Here is a 21702-nt window from a genome sequence, read left to right as displayed (position 1 = left end):
AAGTTTTATTCAACCAACAATGTTGAGATCCAGAAATAAAAGCAGCTAATCCTCACATGAATAAGGTCAAATATGATCAAACAGCTGGCATTTCTCCCTAATAAATGATTATTAAACCTGTTTCAGATTGGTCAAAAATTAATCAAGTCAAATTTCAGAGCAACAAATGACTTTACATTTTAGGATAACATTGTGACTTCCAGGTCAGTGACCACTTGCTTAAGTGTGACTCCTGTATTTGCTCATATGACCTCCTGAAGACGCAAGTTTCACTACTGAAGGAAACACTATCATCTGGTTCATGTTACCTGTATGTACAGCCAAAATAAGGATACATACTCTACTGAATGTCATACTTTCAACATAGCTGTGTGTGTACAGTCGAAACAAAATAAAAACAATCCCATCTGCTAATGAAGACCTTGTGAAATGGTGAAAAGCATCAAAGTCCACTCTTGGTTTTGAGGTCAGGAGTGAAATGTTGATTTCAACTTTTTGGTCAACATGAATGATAAATCCCAGTTTGAAGGAACAGTTCCTTTGTAACTTAATCATCTGTACCACTCTGATAAAATGTTATTTATTAATGGTTAAAGAATCAGTTGTATACTGTTTAAAACTTTTGGGGTGCCAGATTGTGTAAAAATCCTCCTCCAGCGTGACACTTTTGTCTGTTCATCCGTCTGCCATCTGGGGGGAAGACTGCAGAACATCTGGACCGATATCCTGTAGACCTGATTGTAGCACCCATAATTTATTAACAATTAATCATTTCAGGTGAAAACTTCTTCCAATGGCTCATCATAAAATTAGAAACCAAAGATTACTTGTTCTAACTTCTTACTTCTTCACAACTCTTGACATTTGCTGTGTTGTCCTCTGCGCCTGTTTACAGGTGTAGCAGCAGCAGCAGCAAGATCAATCACGTGTTATTAATGTATTATAAGTGATTTCTGAAGTATTAGCCTAGTAAAACATTATTAGGCAAGGATGCAGCCATTAATTGCACTATAACAAAGTCCTGTGGTACCTGATCAGAAAGTGCTATCTATCTAGTTTATTTGATGATGACAGTGTGATGAGGTCAAAAGTCACAAGCCAGCAAGTGAGATAGCTCAGCCATTTGCATATCAAAGGTAAAGAATAAAATTTCTCAATTTACCTGGACTTTTCACACTTTTTCTTTTTTTAAATAATTCCTACCCATGTAGTCTGATAAAATAATGTGTTGAATATCATTAGCTGGTAATGACTGTATAGGAATGACTTTAATATCTTGTAATATGGTTCATGAGGACAGACGTGCAACATTGAGTGATCGCATTACTGCTGTGTGTGTGTGTGTGTGTGTGTGTGTGTGTGTGTGTGTGTGTGTGTGTGTGTGTGTGTGTGTGTGTGTGTGTGTGTGTCGCTGGCCCTGCCTGCCTGCCTGCCAGAGAGGGGAGTCGAGAGCTCTGCTGGGAACTACATGGTGCTCAATTTTTCAAGATGTCGTCGCTGGAACAGAGGCTGTCGCGAATCGAGGAGAAACTAAAGCAGGAAAATGAAGAAGCTCGCCGGAGAATCGACCTCAACATCGACATGAGTCCGCAGCGGTCACGTCCGAGGCCGAGTGAGTGTCCACCGGGGAGGACCGGGGAGTCGGTAACGGCCAGAATAGCAGGGGGAAAGATCGGTGAGGCGGAGGGAGGGAGAGAGGGAGGCGGAGGGAGGTGTGGGTGTTAATGCTGCTCCTAGCCGCTACATGCTAACAGGCTAGCTACATAAACAAACACCGACTCGGCTCGGTCGGTAAATTACTCGTGTCAAATCACTTGCTCAGTCGGTGAGACGATTTCTATGGCGAGTGAAACGAGATTTAGAAAAGCTGGGGTGCTGTCATGAGGTGTCTCGCAGGAAATCCCGTCCAGAAATCTGTTTTGATCCTGTCCGCTGTCAAACATGCTAGGCTAACGGGGCCCAGCGTCGGTCGGTCGGTCGGTCTGAAAATGTGATGTAGTTCACAGCCTGTTTGTGTCCGAATCACAGAGGTGCCATTTCACCCGAGCCTGCGTGTCGTTATAAACACCCAGCACACCGTGTTATTTGCGTGTGACTCCCGCGGCCACGTCTGTTGTTTTTTCCCTGCTGTTTTTCTGACCGTTGACAAAAACGGACGCTAATTTGAACCAGCAGCAGCAGCAGCAGCAGCTATCACATCCAACGGCAGCTAACGTCCAACAGACGTTAACCGTCGTTCCCCCACCAACGGTCGTGTTAACGCGTAGAAACACTGCGCTTTTCGTAACTGACCGCGGTGGTGAAACGACAGCCAGCTGCTGCTGTTCGAGCCAGCTGTGTAAAAACCTCTGTCCGCAGTTTTCAGTGTTGAAAAAAAAAAAAAATGAAGTCAGTGTTGTGAGAAGTGGTGAAGCGGTAAACTAAAGGCTGGGCCCTTGGACCGGGGAGAGGGGAGAAATCTCAGCCCAGCAGCGGCGTTGGTCTGCTCCTAACACCGAGCCAGACGCTGTGATGGAGACTGAAGCATTTTTATTATCATTATCTCAGTTATTCTCCTTTTAAAGTAACTAATAAGAATATAAATAATGACCTCTCACTGATGTACAGAGATCATTCTTTCCCCACAGGTCATCACTTCTTGTCCGGTCATATGAGGTTTGAGAGACATTGACTACAAACCTGCTTGGTGTTTCTTTTTTCTTTTTTCTTTTCTGGTCTTAAATAATATTGTGAGGTTACGTTTAGTTGTCTGAATGAAAGTGGGGTAAGTGTGAATGGGTTCAATGAAAGGGGTGGAGTTGTTCTGTGTTTCTCTTATAGAGTCAACAAAAAAGCTATGAAAAGACCAATGCCAAGAAAAGCTAACAAGTATCATCTGTGTATGTGAGGCCTGGTGTATCTTTTGTGCTCAGGTCCCCTCTAAGGAAAGCTCCTCTGGCCTGGCTTATGAAGTACAGTAAATGACAGATGTCACATCCAACCTACAATAAATACCGTTTGTCTCTCAGTGTCATAGTAAAAGTCACGAGTTATCTTCATTCGGTCACAGCGGGCAGCCATGTCCATTCACCGCTCCCCTTTGTTTGCCATACAGAAAGCCGTCCTGATGCCTGCCATGTAGTCGGTACACATTTTAAACGTGTGAAAGAGGAGAGCGCTGATGGCCATATGGGTACTTTTGTCATAGCACTGCATCCCTATTAAAAAACACACCAGTGAGCCACATAGCTGCAGCGGGTGACCTGTGTCTTTATCGCTTGGACGCTCTTGCCTTTTTTGAGAGGAGGTGCATCATCCTGCTGCTGTAAATACTCACCCATAGCACCAAACGTGTGTTAATCTGCAGTTGAAAATAGTTCCCAAGAAGTATTTTCTCCTGCTTGACTAACGCTTGCTAAAAACCACAGCGCCCCAGCTGTGTACAGGAAATCCCTGTGCCTTTTTAAGAATGAAATCGTATCTTTCTGACTCATTTTCTGACTTCAATAGGCAGCCGTGGGCTTGAAGATGAGTGCCACACAGACAGACAGGGTAGGGAAGCCAGAAAGTACTGAGAGATGCACCGTTGCTTTGTTGACTTTGGTCTTCTCATAAGATTTGCAGACAATATGAGAACCAGAGTAACGCCAGAACTGTGATGTGTGTGTTTATGTGTGAAGACTGACGTGGGGTTTTGTTTTGTTTTTTCTTCATGTGATGATGGAGCACGTAGTACGTCGTGTGTACACATGTGTGATCGTCTCACTGGTACAGTGCAGTAATGAGCGTGTGTGTGTATATTTTCTTTCCTCTGTCTAGTCATCGTGATCCAGCTCAGTCCTGCTCCAGCCCCTTCCCAGCGTGCAGGTATCATTCAATCCATCGCTCTCTCTGCCACTCCCCTCCAAACACCTGTGTCCCCTGTTTCACCTTTCCTCCCCTCCCTCCTCATCTTCTCTCTTTTGTTTTTCATACCACCCTCACATCTGTCACAGAGCGTTATTGTCCTTTTGGAAAAAACAAAGGCAGCTCTCTCCACATTCTCACAAGTTTAGTTTCCCCTTTTGTTTGGCTCCAGTAGATCCTAACAGGCTCTCAATAATACAACCTCACTTATTGTGATTAACTCACACTTGTGTTTTTAACACTTTCATGAACACTTCTTTCATTCAGTGCAATTTTAAGTCTAAGGACTGTGGAAAAGTGTTGCAAGAGAACTGTTTCCTCTTTGATGAATAGCTGTAAAGGTCAGTTTACTCTCTGCAACAAACGCAGGTACACACTGGGCTTCAGCCGGACCAACTAGATGGTATTGTAGTCAAATACAAGATGCTGTGACTTGGTATTCACATTCATTAACAAAGTAGTTTGGTTTCACAGATACAGTATTGTGGATTATAATAACATCTTAAAAGCATGTTGACTTTGTATTTCAAGCCATCTATCTCCCTGCACACACACACACCTTCGTTCTCACTCACACACTTATTCTGTATCTCACACCAGTGCCCGACAGTTTTATGACTGAATAAGAATCTCCACTGAGGGGTAAAAAGTTTAATCCGTGTTTGTGAAACCAGTCCTTGACCAGTGCTGAAATCTCAGCCCAGCAGTTATTTACACCTCCTCTCAAATCACATCCTCTCTCCATCTTTCCATCCCTTCCTCCTCTCTCTGACTGTGTGTGTGCCAGTGGCAGGGCAGTGTTGGTGTGTGCTGATGTTCACAGCGTACGTGTGCGCGCGTGCGTGCGTGCGTGCGTGCGTATGTGTGGACGTGTCAGATGATTAACCTTCGTTTCGCTGGAGGCAGAGAATCACGGTGCATGTGGCTTTTCTGCACGGCACGATGTTTTGGGTTGTGTTTTTGTTTGACACAGTCTCTAATCCAGCATCCCCACCGGTCCGTCTGCAGGAGTGCTGTAAACACTCTGGCTTCTCTCTCTCTCTCTCTCTGTCTCTGTCTGTTTTCCCTGAGTGGCGACTGAAGACTTGCCTTCCTGTCCGAGTCTGACTGGCTGACTGACTGTCCGATTTCCATCTCGGTCTGTGCTATGCAGTTTTGGCTGAATTTCTCCTCCTCTCTTTTCTCTCTCACATTAGACCGTCTGATGTTCTTTGTCTGTTATTCATCTTCTGGCATCCTCCTCCTCCTCCTTCCTTTTTGCAGCGGCACTGTGTGAGCGGGAGGCGGTGCGGCAGTGCCTGCGAGTATCTGCGTGTTTATGTGCCTCCCTCCCTCTCTCTCTCTCTCTCTCTCCGCTCTGTCTGCCCGTCTATCTTCCCATCCGTCCATCTGGAGCCAGCAGAACTATGGAGATGCGATCGTGCCAAAGGCTGCCTGCGTCCTCCTTCCTCCCCACACTAACCCCTCCTCCCCCTCACTAACTGATTCTCCCTTTGCAGGCTGATCCATCCACAGGTGACTCATGGATACAAAAACACCCGCTGGCACTCTCAGAGGAGTTGCCAGCCTTCTACTACACAAACAATAATGATGATGATTATGACAGTTGTGTGGTCCTTGAAATGTTTTTTAAAACTGGTTCTGACCATTTGGATAAGTTGCTCGTGTGACATTGCTAATAATTCTCAGTAATTAGGGGTTAGAAAAACATTATTTGGTCTTCATAGCTGCAGGCTTTCTGTCAGTGCATCTGGTCTGTGCTTATACTACTTTGGATTGTTCTCTTGAAACCCTTTAACATTTCCATTTAAAAAATCGAGCAAGTGTTTGCACGCACACCTGATATTACAAGGCCAGCAGTGTTTTGACATGTCCTCTCATGCATGATTTACACCTACGTTCATATGGGCCCAGAAGCATGTTGCATCTTCTATCTGGATTTTGGATTTCAGTGCCAGTCTGTCGTGAACTGTCAGTTTGTCAACCTAAGTCGATGTGCACGATGTGCATCAGTTAGTTAGGTGTGGCTACAGTTTATTATAACTTTGCTTTCATTGCTCTGCCTGTCACTGAAAAGATGCACAATTGGGCAACAGAGGCAAGTGGTTATAGTTTGTAAAAGGTTAGCCCAAAGAAAAGAAAAAGTAAAATTATTAGCTAAACTGTTTGATGTGCACATTTCACATATTGACCTCTTGCTTCACTCACAGTTTTGTTGTGCAATGAGGGACTATTAACATTATGTGTGAGCTTACACTTTGTTTACCACTTGTTTACAACCTGTATGATGGACTAATGGCTAGAGCTGGTAATGTAAAACTAAAGTTTTAGTAAACTGTAGTTTTCCTTTAAAAAAACAACAACAACAACCTGTGGACGTCCCCCACTCCCAAAGCTGTACCTCCTGAGCTGTGGGCTAACACTGTGCTGTCTCTCTCTGCCTAAGAATGGTGTTGCTTTTTGCTCTGAGATAACTGTCCTGTTTGTTTTAACATTGGGTCGGGACATCAGCGAAACAAAAACAAAGCTGTAACTTTGAGGGGAAAAAACAACAAGCTCATATGCTGGTTAAATCCTGTGCAGGGCCTAGATAGCAGCGCTGCAGTCAAAGAACTCTTTGACCTCACCAAGGCCAGTTTCTCTTGCGCTCTTGGAGTCTCATGGGAAATCATTTTCAGTCGCTACTACTCAGGATATAATGGATCACTTTCTCTTCTCTTCTGGCCCGTGTTTTGTAACACAATCTGAAGCCTAGATTTCAGGAAGGAAATGCAAAGTCAAAGAAAACAGACAGTTGTTAAACAAAGAACGATGATGAACCAAATTATGATAATCCGGGCATCACTTCCTCTGTTTGTGCACAAGAGCTTAATATCACGAAAATAATGCCGTCAGTGAATGCATGAATGAACATGGCCATCTTACACCCTCTGGCATGCTGGCCTCTGGTGTAAAACACCATTCTGCCCTCCGGTCTGTGTCTAATGTGTCATCTCCTCCCGCCCTCCCCCCTCACCCCCCCCTTCACCCCAACCCAGCGCTCCAGCTGCCACTGGCCAACGATGGAGGCAGCCGTTCGTCGTCTTCAGAGAGCTCGCCTCAGCACCACCCCTACCCCAGCCGCCCGCGACACATGCTCACCCTGCCCACGCCCCCATATGGCCTACAGAATAGTCTAGAGAAGTATGTCCACTTTCAGATACACTGATGTTGATGCGAGGATCTTTTTCTGTTGAAAATCAGACCTAAAGCGTAGAATTGAATGGATTACTGCTGTCGTGCTATTGCTAAAGGATGCTGATTAAAAAGAACATTCTGTCTTTGATAGTATATTGAATATTCAATGTCTGTTTTACTTAAAATGAATAACTTTTCAGGGAACAGCTGAGTGATAAGCAGTGTTAGCGTTTTTTATTAAGAAGTGGCTTTTAATGAAGGCATCATAACTTTGAATTAAACTCTATATTGAAAATGAAACACATATGACCAAAAATGTCATAGTGACCGATGTTACTTGTGTAGATACAAGACTGTCAAATGAACATGCACACACACATATACTCACAACACAGCAACACTAACACACTGAGGACTGAGCAGTTTGAAGGATCATTTAAGGCAGCACAGGTTACACTAAATGGATCCACATGCAGAGTGTAGGTGGAAGAGATGTACAGAAACACATCCATCTGTGAGTCACAGGTCTCCCTTCTCTCCCTCTCTTTCTCTCTCTCCCTCTCATATCTCACAGTGGATGTTTGTCGCTGACATTTAGTGTTGTGTGTTTTGTCTTCACAGTGCAGAGATCGACCAGAAATTGCAAGAGATCATGAAACAGACGGGTTATCTGAAGATTGACGGCCAGGTGAGATGTTCACACAGAAACGCATGTTAAGTTTCTCTAGCCCCCTTACCTGATGAACATTTTAGAGCTGAAAATCAAGTTTCGTGATCATATGACTGTGGAAACTTTTAATAATGAGTGAAAACACTCAAACCAATAATGATACGTTTCATACGTTTCTTCATTACAATGAATATGGGCATTGTAGTTTATTTTGAATCGTGTGTGAGTGAGATTTGCCGATACCAGTCATTTTTGGCATGTGTTGCAGATGCTGTACATAACATCAGTCTCACACACCTTGTAAAAGTTCCACATGGTCGACATGATGACTTGTTTCGGTGGTGTGATGTGCACTGGTGCACTGAACAGCAGACAGTGTTAACCACAGCTGTATTTATTCCAATCTTCAGATCACATACTGTATTTCTTAATTAAAATGGGTCAATCAAGGCATCCCTCGGCTCCTACTCATAAATGTGTGTAACTCCATGTCTAAAATAGACCCTAACAAATCTTCTGTTACTGCAGTTTGAGAAATGAAAAAAAAAACACTTCATACTTGGTACGGATTAGTTTTACATCTCCAGTAGGAACCAGGCAGCTTGAATACTGCAGTCAGTTTTCTTCTTTAAGCAACAATAGAATAAACCTTGACCTTGACAAGAAGAAAATGAAGAATCAAACATCCACACCACTGAAGTGTCCTTGAGCAGAGCTCAGAATCTTAGCCAGAAAGACAACAGCTCTCCCTGATATTTCTTCTCACAATAAACAGGACATAGAGGGAAAAAAAACCCTCAAAAGCCATGAAATGTATGTAGTTATGTGGACCAGGATAAAATTGAAGAGACTGACAGTGTGTTGGCCTCATGTTTTTTGTTTGTTTGTTACTTTTTTCTGCTCTTTCAGCCTTTAGGTCCAGTATCATAATCAGAGCCGTTCAGTGTTTAGAGAAGCTTGAGAAATGAGCCGACTGATCACTGCACCCAGAATTGTTATTGCGTCCTCTCATTGGCCCTGAGGGGTTGCTGCTACATGCACTCAATGAGATGTCACTCACAGCATCTCAGTCAACAATGATTTCATTTTAATGAAGCGGGGAAATTATGCGTCTTCCCATTTTGTGCTGGTGGTCTCAGTCATGGCCCATGGAGGAGCAGCTTAATTACACACCAAAACATTTGTCACTAAACAGCCCAGAGGTGTTGACTGTTGTCTTACGCTACATAAAGTCAGAATTGGTCGCATAGAAATATCTTCCAGTTAACAGTGTGTATTATATTAAGTCCTGTTTTGTCCTGTTTGCGCTTACTCTTGCATCCACAGCGGTATCCAGCAGAAGTGACAGACCTTATCAGTGAGGGGGAGATCGGCAGTGGGACCTGTGGACAGGTCTTCAAAGTACGGTTCAAGAAGACGGGCCATGTCATCGCTGTCAAAGTAAGACCTCCCTACACTCATCTGTTTTCATTGTTCACACAACCAGCTCATTCTGTCAAGTCTTACCAGTGTAGCACGGACAGAGCGTCACACATACACCTGAAACACTATGAAAGCAGCTGATGACTCATAAATGCTACAGAAACTTATCACTCTATAATTATGAAAAGCATCAGAGAAAAAAAAGAGAAAAATACAAGTTAATAATACGAGATCAGTTGAGTGATGACAACCAGTGATAGAAGAACCAAAAGTTTGGCATCTGTCACCACAATCAAATCAATGGCAGATGTGTATTGATGTTTGTAAGGACATTATAGATACTGTTTAATGTCAGTGAGCAGCTGAAGTCATTCAGGGATCCACAAAAACACATGAAAGGGACAAAGTGTAGACATTCACAGTTAGAAACAGGAATAGTAATCTGATTGATATAAAACGCATCAACAATACAGTTTCCGGTAGTTTAAAATTGGACCAAATTGGTTTATAACTCAGAATGAGATTTTTTTTTTCTTTTTAATCGGAGCGGGCGGTTGTGGCTCAGGACGTAGAGCAGATCGCCCACTAACCAGAAGGTTGGTGGTTTGATCCTTCAGTTCACAAGTGTCCTTGGGCAAGATACTGAGCCCTGAATTGCGTCCGATGTGTCATCGGTGTGTGTATGAGTGTGGGATTCTGTTAGATACCATGCGCAACATAGAGGCGCTGTGTGAATGTGACGGTAGTGTAAAGTGCTCTAAGTGGTCATAGAAACTAGAAAAGCGCTATTGTCCATTTACCAAGTTCATATGAGATTGGCCTGAAAAACGATGCCTGATATTTACATTTGATTACACAGTTTCATCTAAATTGTACATTGGCTTTATTTATCCAATGGGAGCTAGTACTAGGCAATTTCAAATGCAATTTGCAGGAACCTCAAAGACAAACTCTCAAGCAGAATACAGTAGCGCTGCGCTCTCATTTTCTGTTCTGTTACATTAAGTGTGTCTTGTTTAGCCACAAGTGGCAGTAATAACCCCACATAACAACCCTCCTATTAAAGAGTTGACTTAATTGTAGCCGTCCCAGCAGTTTAACAGTTAGACGTCGTCTGTTAACCGCCGGAGTCTTTGCTTTGTGATTTCCTAATTACTTGTTACTTAATGTGGCCACACAGCATGGTGTGTGTTTCATACATTCAGATTGTGGCAAGAAGCTTAAATGTCTGTGTGTGTGTGTGTGTGTCACCAGCAAATGCGTCGGACAGGAAACAAGGACGAGAACAAGAGGATTCTGATGGACCTGGATGTGGTGCTTAAAAGTCACGACTGCCCTTACATCATCCAGTGCTACGGCGCCATAGTTACCAACGTGAGTGTCCCTAAAATAAATTACTATCTGTATTCCTATTAATAATGTAGTAGGAAAGGAGTCATTTTCATAGCTGGGTTGTGTGTCTGTATTTGTTTGCATATGTGTACAGACGGACGTATTTATTGCAATGGAGCTGATGGGGACATGTGCGGAGAAGCTGAAGAAGAGAATCCAGGGCCCAATCCCAGAGCGAATCCTAGGAAAGATGACAGTGGCAGTAAGTAGAAGGAACAGACTGACTGATGATGTCTCCATTACTGGTCAGTGGAGTAAATCAGCCGCTCCCTGCTTGGGAAGGAGAGCTTCCAATACACTGAGGCTCACCTCCATCATGACAGAGAAACTACTTTCATTACATGTATCATTATCACTAGGAGTGTTGAGATAATTACTTAGTCTCATTTTAAAGTTAATATCACTGACATAACAGCTCAGTATTTGTCTTTAATTACGTGTTTGATGATTTTGTCTGATCACATAAGAGTTACAGAATTAGGATTTGACCAAAGGTCTAAAGATATTTTCATTCGTCTAGGAAGGCGAAACGTCTTCCCAGACAAATAGTCCAGTTGCCTTCGATTCAATTTGTTGCCCAGAGATTTGACCATGGGCAGCCCAGGCACATCAGGTTTTGACCTTGTCTCTTTGTTGTTACTGTTTGGTCGCTCACTGTGCGTCTTTCTGCTCCAGATAGTGAAAGCGCTGCTGTACCTAAAAGAGAAACACGGTGTCATCCACCGGGACGTCAAACCCTCCAACATCCTCCTGGACGATAAAGGTCAGATCAAACTGTGTGATTTCGGCATCAGCGGACGCCTCGTCGACTCCAAGGCCAAGACCCGCAGCGCCGGCTGTGCTGCCTACATGGCTGTGAGTGAGAAGTTGTATACACAACACTGACAATACTGTGACAAGCTCATACACAAGCATACACAGCAGTCACATCCTGTCAGTCATCTATGGATATGCATGCAGTCAGTCTTATATATCAGTGTTTGAAGCTTCACATTTACAGTACAGTATGTACATATTAACAGTTTACACATGATGCACATTAAGGATGTTCTGTATCTCTGCAGCCCGAGAGAATAGATCCTCCAGATCCCACCAAACCTGACTATGACATCCGAGCAGACGTGTGGAGCCTCGGTATCTCTCTGGTAAATCCTTAAACTTAACCTACATACATTAGGTTGTACCCCAACCCTGTAAATTAGCTATTTTGTGTTAGTTATTTAATCAGTCTCCTTACAAACAAGCCAAGCAGTTATTGGCAACGACGCTGGATGTTCTTGGTGTCTTGTGTCCCGTAGGTGGAGTTGGCTACGGGACAGTTTCCCTACAAGAACTGCAAGACAGACTTTGAGGTTCTGACCAAAGTGCTGCAGGAAGATCCTCCTCTGCTGCCTCTCGGCATGGGCTTCTCCCTCGACTTCCAGTCCTTCGTCAAAGACTGGTGAGATCAAATCTCAGTCTAAAACTGCTTCTTAGAAAAAAATCATTTATTGCAGCTTCACCTCATGTTGCGTGTCTTTCCACAGCCTCACAAAGGATCACAGAAAAAGGCCAAAATACCACACGCTGCTGGTAAGTCACCAGCCGTGATGAGTGATGATTGCCACTATAACTTGAACTGACCCGTCCTCAGATGTATCTAAACACTCTGGATCTGTGTGTCTCTCTGTCCGTCCCTCGTCCAGGATCATAGTTTCATCCGACGCTACGAGGTGCTGGAGGTGGACGTGGCCGGTTGGTTTCAGGCGGTGATGGACCGCACCGAGTCGCCTCGCAGCAGCCAGTGTTACAGCCATCAGCACCAGCTCCACTCGCTCTTCAGTAGGTAGCCTAGCCCTCCTGGCCTTAGCTTAGCCACACGCTAGTCTAGCCTAGCTTTAGCTTCGCCAAGCCCAGACTCAGTCTGCCCTAGTCTAGCCCAGCGTCAGCAGCTAAGCCTAGCGTTACAGCCCGCCCACCTGTCCATCTGTCCACCCGGGAACCTGAAGAGGAAGACGACGGAGGGTCGATGGATGGACAGATGGATGGAGAGATGGACTGATGGATGGATAGACGACACAGGTGGTTCTTGTTATGATATCTGGACAGGCAGACACGGGGAGGAGGGAGCAGAAAAGAATTCACACTGTAGTTAGCGTCTTTCATTTACACACTGTTACTTCTTGTTAAACTATCACATCACATCACATGCACTTCAGTACACAGTGTGTGTGTGTGTGTGTGTGTGTGTTTGTTTTAATGTGTTTCTACATTTCCACCACCTTTCACTAGTTGCTCACCTACATGTCTGTCTCCAGCATTGATCCAGACCATTGGATTAGTCAACAGAGTAGTCACTACACACTGGAACAAAGCATCTGCTACATTAGCAATCATGAACCGCTCTTGTACATAAAAGTTATGGAGGACACAGCAATTGTCCAGTGCAATTATGATTCTTCAGGTGTTTCTATTATCACACATTCTCAGGCTGTATCTATGTAAGTGTGAGTGTGAGTATGCTTTTCCCTGTGTGTGTGCGTGCACGCGTGTGTATGGATAAATATCAAGACACAGTCACTGGTTGTTTTTGTGCGCGAGATCATATTTCCTAGTCATTTATTCACCCTCACACTACATCTCTAACACATTAAGAAGAACAAATAGATCTGTTGGCTCATTTTTAACATGTAAAAAAAAGTAGTTTAACAGTCGTAGTTTTAACCGTAGTTGTTTAACTTTGCTATGAAATATGTTTAGATTATCCATCATTGTATTTAGCCGCTGCATAATTGGAAAAACAACGATGAAAAAGAATAACAAAAAAATTAGCGTTGCATTCTAGCTTTCTAGAGAAGAGTTGAGTATGTTTTTTTGTGTATTCAGAATGAGATGGACGAGAGTTTTAAGGTATAAAGGGATACTAAGAGGAGGAAAGATGAGTGTCTGGCTCTTTCCAGAAGTAAGGAAGGGAAAACCAGTGAGCGTGTAAGTTTGGAGTTGGTGACGAGTTGTGCGACTGAGTAACTGTAAAGAGTGCGAGGAGCGAGAGGTTGGAGGTGTAAATGGGAGCAGAGTCCTTTTTCAGTAATAAGGCAAAGAGCAGGAGTTTTTCTTGTACAAAGAATAGAAATTGAGTAGATCTTATTACCTGTGGAGCTTTTCTATACTTTACTCTCCGTTTTGCCTACCTCTTCTTCTTTGTCCACCTCTCCGTCTCCCTCTGCTGTTTAGTGTGACGTAATGCTCCACAGCGTTTCCAGACCAAAGGCTGCATGTAGGACGTTTGCTGGTGGAGGCCAGGAGATAAAGACCAGCTCCTGTCAAATGTCAGACTTTAATAAACCACACAGACAAGTACTGATAAAGCACGTTCAGGTGTTTTTAGAACCTAGAGACGGGGTTTTAAAGAACCAGCCTAGAAATCTTTACATCCAAGATGAAAGAAATGTGTCAACTACATCGATTGCTCAAGTAATGATGTCACATAGCACACGGGACATTAGCGTAGACTTTTTAAAGAGACCCTAGACAGTTGATTCTTGTTTTTTGGTGAAGTTTAATGTGACAGTCTCTCGTCACATCTGCAACAACAAGGCTGCTCTTCTCCTGACGTACAGCCTGAAACTGTGAGAGCAAGTGGAGAGGGGCAATGAATGGCTCACCTCTAGAGTTTGTATAAATCTATAGCGTTACAAGCTGACCAGTAGACCCCAGGTGATTTGATTTGGAGACCCCTGATCTAGAGCACTGTCGTGATGATCAAGTGCGTGTGTCAGCATGTTTAAAGCTGCAGTCTGTAGATGTACGTTCTGAGGGCAGGTCTACAGAGTAGAGTCCTACTGCCTCCCATGTAACAGGGGCACAGCCAAAGCCTGCTAGACGTCCAGACTCAAACCCCCCCCGCCCCCCCCCCCCCCCCCCCGTCACGCACCGAAACCAAATCACTGCTAGACACAGAGACCTGAGGAGCGGCGTTGTTTGAGACAGGAAACCGTAAAGTGTCGGAGAGCGAGCGAGAGATCCAGGGTTGTTTTCAAGGTGGCAGAAAAGATGAGCGCAGATTAAATGACAGGAAAAAGAGAGGAGAGGATGAAGTGAGGCGAGAAGAAAAGCGAGTATTTGGAAAGTGGGATCGGAAGTTAAAGAAAAGTCAGAGACAAACCGTTGTTGGGTGACAGGAAGTAAGAGTTTGAAAAAGAAGAGAGGAAACAAGGAAGGAAAAGACATCAGCCCAAGTTTCACAGGACTGCTGAGCTCTGAGGCTAGCTGGTTATTGTAAAAAGCTTTCATGGTGTTACACCAACCTACCAATTATGATTTTAGCGTGTGAGTTAGCGTGTTGTGTTTATGATGTTGATGTTCTGTTCAAATGATGTTATTTATTACATTGTTACTGCTGCTACTTTTTATTGCTTTAGACGCTGCTGTCACTTCTTTTCCCCAAAGGACAAATACTTTATTCTTTTTCTTTTAAGCCAAATAAATAAAAAAAAAATAATGCAATGTCTACACATGTTACCAAATACTGAAGAGTAAGTGTGAAGAGGGCAAAAGTAAGTGAGAGGGGGCGTGATGGATTAGAGGAGAAAGTGCAGGGAGGTCGGCGTCACAAAAAGTACTAACTCACACAAAATATAAACCCACACCTCACCTCCAAAGTAGCTCTATGTGTAATGGAAGTAGTTAATCGTTTATATCCCATCGTCACACTACCACTCTGTACAGTGAAGATATGAGTAGAGGGGCCGTCTGTCTGTCCAGATGCTTTTCGTCACATCCACATCCACATCTACTGTGTCCATCCATCCCTCCATCTGTCCACAGGTCACCTGCAAGCTTGACAACCTTGACAGTTCACACCAAAGGTGTCCACAACTCAACAAAAATACAAGAGCGTTGTTGTTGTTATGACTATTGTTATCGACATTATAATTGATTACTCTCAGCTATGATGTATATGAAATCTCTCTATAGCTAGTGGCAGAGGGTGTGGGGGGCGGGGGGGTGGGGGTGGGGTGGGGTGGGGGGTTGGGGGCACTGTACTAAAGCAGTGCCATGCGTGTGTCATATACTGTACAGGGGGAGACTGGTGCTCTAATACATGACAAAGGCCGAGCAGTAAAAAAAAAAAGACAAAAGAAACCCAGCTGGCTCATCTCTCTGCTCAGTGGATCAGACTCACCTCTGGCCTGCGTCAGGAATCTGACTCTCTTTGGGCTCCTCGGCTTCACTCGTCCATCCTGGAGAGCTGATATCGCACAGCTGGTTTTTAAATGGCTCTATATCCACTGCGTTTAGGTTTTCAGTTAATCCAGATAGAGGTGGAAACAGCAAAATGTAAAATAAAGTATCATAACAACTAGAATAGAATAAAAATAAGGCTTAACAACTCTTTGTTCATTATTATCTAGGTCTTTTTAGAGGGTTGCTCCTTCCCTTTAGTATTGAATGTCTGTAAATTTGGGGAAGGCACATTTTAAAAGATGGTCACAGTAGGGGTAGAGAAATACTGACTGATCCTGCATCTTCCATGAATAACAACACTGGCAGCAGTGAACTTGTCCTGCTAAATGAATTGAACTTAACATGTTACAAAAGAGTGGAGTGGCCCTTTAAATACAGGTGGCATGGTGGATGAAGAGTGTAACACCGGGGTGTTGATTTGTAGCTGTCAGACTGGCGACTCCACTGGGTGATCTGCTCCTCTGACGTTAACCTTGCTCCGATAGCTCTGTAGGTTACCATGGCGATCTCTACCGCAGCTCAAAGCGCACCAGCTCTGTGAACGCCGAGAAAATCTGCTCCCAAAGAGAGATCATTCACGTCGCCTTTGTGGTGCAGGGCCGCTGAGCAGAGGAGAGCCGGCCCAACTCCGTTAGCTCAGCCTTTTGTCGGGTTTTTAATCCCAAAAACCAGGATTTGACCTGGACCTGATTTGAAGCCGCGGTTTTTTCCCCTCGGCAGTGACCAGGGTTTAAAGTCCTGCTGTCGTAGACTCTCTAAATAACAGGATTCAGGGCTGATCATTGCTCACACTGTTGTACATAAACCCCCGAATCTGGTGCTTAGCGTCCTCCAGCTGTGCTGCGCAGCGAGGAGGAGGAGGAGTGACCTATCATTGGTGCCGTTTCAAATGTTAATCACTCTACGAGATCGTGCGACCCTCTCCTAACCACAACGCTCACTGTTCAAACTCTCCGTTCCTGTGTCTCGGCTAAAACTTGTGTGTCCAATCACAACAAAGCTGGACCCAGTCTCCCACTGTCGAGGTTCTCTGTTGTAAAGCTGATGTTGTATTTTACGCACGCACACACTCGCCGCGCCATGCTGTCAGTTTCCCATCCAAACACCTGACACCTGGGCGATGGTGCCACGCTTATACCTCTGTGAAACCAATCAAGTCAGGTCAGGCCAGGTGTGTGCATCTGAGTGTGTGTGCGTGAGATGACAAAATGTCTGATTACCGATCTGCACACACACACACACATTCACACAGACACACACCAAATGTACAAAGTTATCCCATCCCGCACAGCGATGCTGGCTACTGCCGATAGTGGCTTTATGTGTATATTAGCTTGCTGGGTGCGAGGCCAGCGATGTATAAATTCAGCTAGTTCCTATAGGGTGAACCTGTGCTGTGCCTTGGCACCGAGTGTGTGCGTACGCGTGTGAGTGTATGTGTGCGCGCATTATGTTGTCACCCCATCTGTAAGTAAACCAAATATCATTTTCACTATGCAGTCATTCAAACTATGTCAGCTTGCTTCGATGGAAAAAAAAGCCTCCTGTACATACACAGATTAACGGATAAACTGGAGTTAGTGACAGTGCGTTTTCTTTTCGAGCCCCCCCCCCCCTTTCCACAGCGTAAAAGAGAGAGCAAGAGATATGTTTTGAATGAGCTGACAAATATTTAAGGATTGTATTGGGGTTGGGGAGGGATGCGGGTTAGACTCGGGTTTGTAGTGTGGGGGAGATGCAGATCAATGCTGTAAAGTATATCAATTGCATGTTATTGTCACCGCTGTAACTGCCATTGTTTTGTTTTGTTTTTTTTGTTTTTCTTCCAAGACAACGGTCGGTTGGGGTGGGGATGCACAAAACTTTATCTTTATTTATGATTTGTACACATATAGTCTGTATTTTTGTTGTTTTTGCAAAAAAAAAATTGAATTTATTGTGTTCTTAGGAAAAGACACTTTTTTTTGCCTTTATTGTTTTTCTTTTTAAAAGTTCTCTGTCAACTTTGCAATACATATTTTCACTTGGACCCCTTACTAGATATCTAGCAGGAGGAGGAGGAGGAGGAGCTGTATCTTCATTAGCAGACAGTGTTTGTTAGAAAAATAATCCCGTTTCCCTTCATCCATGTGCCGTGTGTCTTTATTTTCAGTTAGCTGTGTGAGTGAGTGGAGAGTGTGTGATGTTTATTCGTCTACCAAAAGTCTTTATTGATGGTGATTATTATTATTATATTATTAGCTTTTATTTTTGTCCGTTGTTTTTTTATTATTATTATTATTATTATAATTACAATGATTACTGTTTTTATTATTACTATTTTTGTTGTTATTATTATTATTATTATTCAGGGCAAAGATGACACCAAATTGAACAAAGAAATAAATGGGCGATCCCAGACAGACAGTGCTGAGAGCTTCTTTCTAAAGGTTTCTTTTACTGGCGAGGTGGATCAGTTGTTTCTAACCATTACGCTGTAGTGTTTGTCCACCTTATTTATGTAGCCACATAAAGATAACCTCTGAACTTAAATAGTATTTTTATCATTATTGTCATTATTATTATTATTATAATTATTATTATTATTATTATTATATATGTTGTTTTCCTTTGATCAGATAATATGATCGATTTATTTGTTGTTACCCCAGTTTGGGTCATAAATTGTGTGCTGTTATTTTTATTCTTTTCCCCCCCTCTCCATCCCTGCCCACTGCTTTTGGAGTTCATTTCTATTTTTTTTCTGGTTTGTCTGATGCTGTAGTATTGAGCTGGTTGGTCTAATACCAGAGCTTTTTCCCCCCCTAATGCTGAGACTGAGACTGATGTTGCACTTGTGATGGGTTTTATTTTGTTTTTATGTTGTTTTGTGTTGCAGAATTGGGATTGTTGTGCAGATGGGAAAATATTGGGCGTTTTCCTTATTTTCTTAAAGTCACTGCATTTATTTTATCAATCGTGTAGATCTGTGACACAGAACAAGAAAAATATTCAACAGTGTATTTTTTTCACTGATATTTATTTATTGGTCATTTGTATGTTTCTTTTTTTTTTGGTTTGTTTTTTTTAATGTGTATTGCTTTTTTTTGTGGAGGGCAAGCAGGCTCAAGGTAGTGGAGTAGTCTCTCATTGGCATTTTACCATTTTGTACAGAAAGCAAACACTAACATACAGTCTACAAAGTAACAATCAGCTGGTTTAAATAGAAAGCTCCAGCGCAGTAAGGTGACCCGTCTCTCTTCACGGTGACGGTCAATCTTACTGATGTCCATTATTCCCCCTCAGGCAGCCCGACACAAACACACGTCATGGTTTAAAGCCACAGCATGGTGTATTTGAACTCTAGTGCTTTGCTAATAACTCACAGTTAAAGCTTGAATTGTTTGAAACATGGATGGTTTGTAAATCAGTAAGTACTGAATGCCGGCTACAAAGCAAACTAGAATTGTTTTTTTTTCTAAGTTTTGAGCATTTTAGCTGATGATAACTACTATGATAGTGGATTGGCTTCTTATTAACCTGCACTCCCGATTAGCCAGGTGGGACACGCCTGCTTGGAAGCATCATTGAGGTTTGTTGCTTGGTTTTTCTAAACACAGATCTTGGTCTAGATTGCATGAGTTTACTAGTTTGCAGGGTGGGGGAAGGATTGTCTTCAGTCACGGCTGTTCAAAGGCTTCTTGTATGTACGACATCACTGATATTATTGTCTTGACGGTTTCAATCAACACAGCTTTACTGCCTGTATCTTTAATTTTTATCTTTTTATTTGTTTGTTTTGTTTTTGTTTTTGGCTGTATTTTATCCCCCCTCCCCCTCCCGAGTCTCATTTCAAACAGAATAAATGCCATTATATTGTGAATACCTCAGGATTTTTTTGGAGAAAAAAAAACAATAAAACACTTAAAAATCAAATAAATAAATAAATAAAAACTCATAAAAAATGTTGGCGTGTCATGGTCTTCCTTTCTAACGGGGTGTTTGTTTTACAGTTTGTTGGTCTTATTCCTTTAGGATACCTAACCATATTTGATGAATGTATGAGCTGCGAATGTATGAGCTGCGTCGATCCTGATCAGCTGATCAGTCAAATTCTCGCCTTAATTAGGGTGGAATATCTAAACTTCCTGCTCACCTGATCATTCCTGGCTTCTCTTCTCTTGCTCCCGCTGCCCATGAGGTTTCTCAGTCATGCTAAAATTATTATTATCTGCTTCAGTTATGCAAAATGTTTGTGCTCAATAAAACATATTGAACTCAATCTGGAGTTAGCCGACTGAACTCACCGCAAAGAGAGATGTGCTGTTTAATCTAAAGCATGCATAAGGGTTGTGGTATGTTTTTTTTTGTTTTTGCCTCACTGTGTACCTGCACAACCTTCTTTGCCAAGTGACATTATACAAAACAAGTCAATAGAGCTTTGTGTGTCAAGTCTGAGACTATATTCAGTATTCTCAAGTCTAGATTTCCACATGAACCAATGGTCCATACTGGAAAATGGGGAAAATGCTGCTCAAAATATGATCACAGCCAGGTTTGTATTTTCCAGTGTTGTCCACAGGAGGGAGCACGACTCATTCACCTCTGGGTTTTTAAGATGAGACTTTGTCACATCAGATCACAATCTGTTTTGATATCTGATGCTTTGTTTGAAACTGCTCAGCAGGGGCAACAGGTCACTGTGTATTAGTGAGTCTAAGTCACTGAACTCGGACCAGTCTCATCCTTCAAAAATACCTCTTGACACTTCAGGTAAAAATGTTTTGCTCCGTCTGCTCAAGTCAGGCCGATGTGCTCAAACACGTCTGAATAAACCTCTGTACAGACGTCCTCTGACAACAGTGCTATCCCAGTCTGCCTGCTACGGTCTCTGCACTTCCCCCCTGAAATTTACCACAACTACCTTCATGACATGACATGACTTGACTTGACATGACTCTGCTTTTGCTCCTAGTTTAACACTTATGCAACAACAGATTGTGCAGATTTGAGTAAAACCTCAGGCACCCTTTCTGTGGTTTTAGGGGCTGTGTCAGCATCTACACTGTGCCGAAGACACAGACCACGCTCACCTTTCACTTTAACATTATGAGGTGTGGGACTGTCTCCCTGAGCTGGAGTGAGCTGCAGGAAGCTGTGTTACATATGAAGTGGTGTAACAACAGATCATGCCCTGTGGCTGCAGAAATGAACCAACAGGACGACGGCCAGGTGAATAAACACAGGGAGAGTTGGGAGAGAAATTGTCGATTCGAAGTAGATTTTCATACTTACAGATTATTAAAGTAACATGGAGCATTTAAAATCTTTAAACACTGACATATATGTAGTTATAAGAGAAGCAACTGTTTCCGGTTTGTTGTAATGTGTGATGTTGAAAGTAGATTTAGGAAGTTATAGCTCTCACCAAGTGCTTTACCAAGACCTAAACTCAACAGATCAGTGTGATGGAACAATTAAAAGGCTCAAAATTATACCGTTGCAAATGAGGTTAGACTGCAGTACGCTTGCAAACAATAAAAACGTTAAACAATCAAAGCAGTTCACCTGATACATACTTCACTTATTAAAGATGGGTGTACAGGTACAATGGTAGTTGAGTGGTTGGATCAACAGGGGTCAAAGTTTGTTGCATTGATGAGTGAAGTTCATTCAAGGTTTTTACAAAAGAGTTGTTTGTATCTGGAGAAAAGAAACATGGGCTGTTGTGTTCTGTGTCTACAAGTTTATCTTTATCACCATCCTGATGTCAGCTAATCTGTTACCACTCAAACAGTATACAACTCTATGTACACACTTCATAAAGCTAATAGTGTGTGTATATATGTGCCCTTGTCCTATTTCATTCATGCTGCAACATGCCGCCCGCCCCCTACATTTCTATCAGCCCGTATTTGATGTGTGACAGATATGAAGTAGCAGGAGGACTG

The 21702-nt window shown here is 43.0% G+C and overlaps 1 protein-coding gene across 2 annotated transcripts; it reads left to right on the top strand.

The window, feature by feature from the left end:
• The first annotated feature begins 1383 nt into the window (after positions 1 to 1383).
• On the top strand, positions 1384 to 13483 carry map2k7 (mitogen-activated protein kinase kinase 7). Of its 2 annotated transcripts, XM_085774029.1 has the most exons (12): positions 1384 to 1612; positions 3799 to 3846; positions 6924 to 7068; positions 7684 to 7750; positions 9059 to 9172; positions 10409 to 10528; positions 10641 to 10748; positions 11222 to 11401; positions 11611 to 11691; positions 11845 to 11987; positions 12073 to 12118; positions 12232 to 13483. In XM_085774029.1, exons 1-12 carry the CDS (start codon positions 1489 to 1491, stop codon positions 12373 to 12375), a joined length of 1320 nt encoding a protein of 439 aa, XP_085630155.1. In that variant the 5' UTR covers positions 1384 to 1488; the 3' UTR covers positions 12376 to 13483. The 2 variants fall into 2 exon arrangements, with proteins under 2 accessions (XP_085630155.1, XP_085630145.1); XM_085774019.1 differs by lacking the exon at positions 3799 to 3846 and having other exon boundaries at positions 1387 to 1612; positions 12232 to 13321.
• The last annotated feature ends 8219 nt before the right edge of the window (positions 13484 to 21702 follow it).

The sequence above is a fragment of the Trachurus japonicus genome, chromosome 1 (genome assembly GCF_045865225.1).
Source record: "Trachurus japonicus isolate A0001 chromosome 1, Traja_1.0".
Lineage (NCBI taxonomy): Eukaryota > Metazoa > Chordata > Actinopteri > Carangiformes > Carangidae > Trachurus > Trachurus japonicus.
This window is presented reverse-complemented; position numbering and strand designations above follow the sequence as displayed.